General features: G+C 45.2%; 1 protein-coding gene across 1 annotated transcript; it reads right to left on the reverse strand.

Moving 5' to 3' along the window:
- Positions 1–756: 756 nt before the first annotated feature.
- Positions 757–2,634, reverse strand: CCR75_007023 (uncharacterized protein; the record flags this gene model as incomplete). Its single annotated transcript, XM_067965087.1, has 1 exon — positions 757–2,634. The coding sequence occupies one exon, from the start codon at positions 2,632–2,634 to the stop codon at positions 757–759; it is 1,878 nt and encodes a 625-aa protein (XP_067819525.1).
- Positions 2,635–3,176: the final 542 nt, after the last annotated feature.

Genomic DNA, 3,176 nt, shown 5'->3' on the forward strand with positions numbered 1-3,176 from the left:
TTTCGTACCGCCCGCCTACAAATTTCAGTAAATCAATTTATATGTATAAAATTATTAGATTGGATAATAATTATTTTTTTATGAGCCAGGACACAAATTCTGCAGCCTTTGCCATCAGACTTCACGAATGTCATGAATATTATCGAGCTGATATGGAAAACAAGAGAAATATCTGTTAAGAAATAATCGACATGAAACAGCTTTTAAGAAATTTCGGTCAGAAATGTTCCACTGCTCTATTAGAGCATCCACCGAGAAGTTTTTTACGTATTCTGCAGCAGTTCTCCTGCTTGGCATTTGCTATTTCAAGTTGTCACCTGATCGGAAAAAGCATCATTCTCTTTGTCTAAGCTTTAAATCTGAGACTGATCAGTCCCTGATCAGACAATTTCAACCAGCCCGGCTTTCTGAGACAGGAGAACGGTAAGCATATAATATGTCAAAATACTATCTTAAATATCAAGTTGCATTGTCAATTTGCACTTTCTGTCTACGAATCACCAAGCCGGATCAGGTGCTTCTTACCGAAATTTAAGCCGACTTTTCATGGAGTTGTGGTATTCGTATAGAAACTGTTCCAAATTCTATTATAGGGTGCTTGAAGCGAAGAGTATACCCGCATTGCGACGCTTTCTGAGCCTGAATGCAGCAATTGAGCTGTAGCCTTAGATTTACCGGACAAGGAAATCCAAAATATCTATACGAAGTAAATTATAGTTTATTGATATTTCTAACCGACACAATAGAAATATATCCCTAGGTCCTATTAATCTGTACATCGAGGTCTAAATGACCACCTTGTCTTGAAATGGGAACCCACAGTACGAGAGACCCACCACCTGTAGTAGGGAGGCCAAAGATGCCAGGACGCCAGCGATCCAAGTATAAAGTCTTTCCACCTAGCACTGAAATGCTAGACCTCCATTGAGCAGAGCCTCCAGCCTTGAGCTCCACTTCGTCAATCTTGTCCCCACCAGACTTGATGTTGACCGCCACAGCTTTTGTGTCATGGTTCTTGAAATTTAAAACGACAGCTCCGTCGCCTTCTTTGGTCCACGTAAGCGAGCTGTTCTTAAACGCTTGATGATGTGCACTCATGCCAAGCGTAGCGTACTCATTGCCATCGTCAATTTCCCCCATAAATTGAGTCGGACCGCATACTGTCTGTAGAAATTCCGAAAACAAAGTTGCTAAATCGGTGGGGTCCCACCCTAACGAAGCAAAAAAGAGGGCATACCGAATCCACGTGTAAGCCGTGTGCTTGGCCATCATATGAACCCTATTGTCGCTCGTGCCCGTCTTGACGAGGTCGTTAATCATAACGCCGTAGGTTTTGCGCAAGATATCGCGCGTTGCGACCGACGACTCGGAGATAAATTGCGAAATGCAATTATTAGTTACTGTGGGAATATCGTACCTTACGAGGGTCGACTCACTAACTTTGAAACGAAGGTCCCCTTCTTTAATTTTCGGATTCTGGTGCCGATACGCGCTCACGGTCGACCACACATGCGTCGTCAAGGTCTTGAGATCTTCGCCGCATGTCGAGTTTTGCTTCATTCCAGCTTCAAGGCTCGAGGTTTCGCCCTCTGTTAGTTGCTCAGCCGCGGCACTAAAATTCGCGTGGATCATAAAGGCTTTCAACATGGCCCAATTCTCGATAATATTGTCCTTATTCGTCATTGCGAGCAAAAGAAGATACTGCGCCGTGGGCAAGAGTAGACGCGTGAGTTGGAGATTTTTGTGAGGCACCTTGCCAGAGCACACCAAGATCGTCGCCGGGAGATCCACAACGACCCAATTGGTCTGGTACAATAGTAACAATAATTTCTCTTCCGTCGTCTCGGGTTCGTTGACTAATTGATTACGCGTAAAACGAATGACTGCACGGACAAAGATTAAAAGATAGTCGGCACAGATGATGCCCCACCCGACTCTTTTGCCAAACTTGGCAAATTCGCCAAATACACCAAACGTGGCGGAACTGAGCGCACTCATTGCGACAGCAGACACCTTGGCAGCGTTCTCACGCATGCAGCCATTGTTTTGCTGGACACACTGCATCCCACACTCAACCGGGTAGTCAATTGGGCATTCGGTCCAACACGTGCTTGTCAAGTTATTGCGATCGTAATTGCTGGGACAGGTTTTCATGATGTGAGCTTCCCGATAGCAAGCCGGATCGGCCGATTGGCTCCAAGGTCCCACCCAGTTGCGATAAGTGGATTGGACAGCATTCACGGCAGTCAAAGGCGTCGCGATGTCGTCCATCGAAGGCAAGACCAGATCCGTCCTGGAGGGGATCGATGGCCTGGTCTTTACAAAAGATGAAGTTAAATGAGCTGGGGATGCAGGGGGTGCAGGGACCTTGGAAGTTGAGGAGAGGCTGATATCTGAGCTCGAGTCCGGGATCTTATTTTTCCCTGAATAAATCATTTCCTTGACGCGGTCGAGGTAGTCGGAGCCCATCATTTCGTTCAAGGTTTCAGGAGATAGAATCTCATCCGAGTAATTGGGATTGAGCGTTAGAGTCGAGTCATCGTCATGGTTGAAAAAGTTCCAGTCAAGTGCTTTAATCGTAGCGGTAGTGTAAATAAGTGCAAGCAGAAAGCAGGTCAGACTGGACCAAGGCATCCTGTAGTGCTGCAATCGTCACGAAGCGTTTACAAATAGCAACTTGAGCGCGAGTGAGTTTGAAGCTGCAAAAGGCAGAATAACTTTCATTTCAATTGCAATTCCTTCGACGCTAAGTGGAGGTGGGTGGACAGGTTGTATGATTTGAAGAAAAGGGTGATGGAAGTGAAATTACAGCCGGATTAGCTATAGAAACAAGACCTTGAGTGAGAAGGGAGCAAAGCAAGATCAGGCTAAGATGAGGGATCGGAGCAGTCTGCTGCTATATAAAAGATCACAGCTTCTAGTTTCTTACAAATTGTCCAATGTCGCGACGAATGAGTCTGAGCTTTTTGGCCAAATACTTTATTTATGACTATTCGCCTTGAAATGTAAAGCAATTAACTCTGACGCGACTTCTTTTCTATCCCCGCCATATGCTCGTCTGCGACACAGAATTGTTTTTTCCATACGCGTGTTGGATTAGATGCTTAATGCTAAATTTATGATCCAGCAACATGAACCAGCTTTGTGACAGTACAGGAAAAGATTGCCGGTTCCGA

This window comes from Bremia lactucae, linkage group LG9 (genome assembly GCF_004359215.1).
Source record: "Bremia lactucae strain SF5 linkage group LG9, whole genome shotgun sequence".
NCBI lineage: Eukaryota > Oomycota > Peronosporomycetes > Peronosporales > Peronosporaceae > Bremia > Bremia lactucae.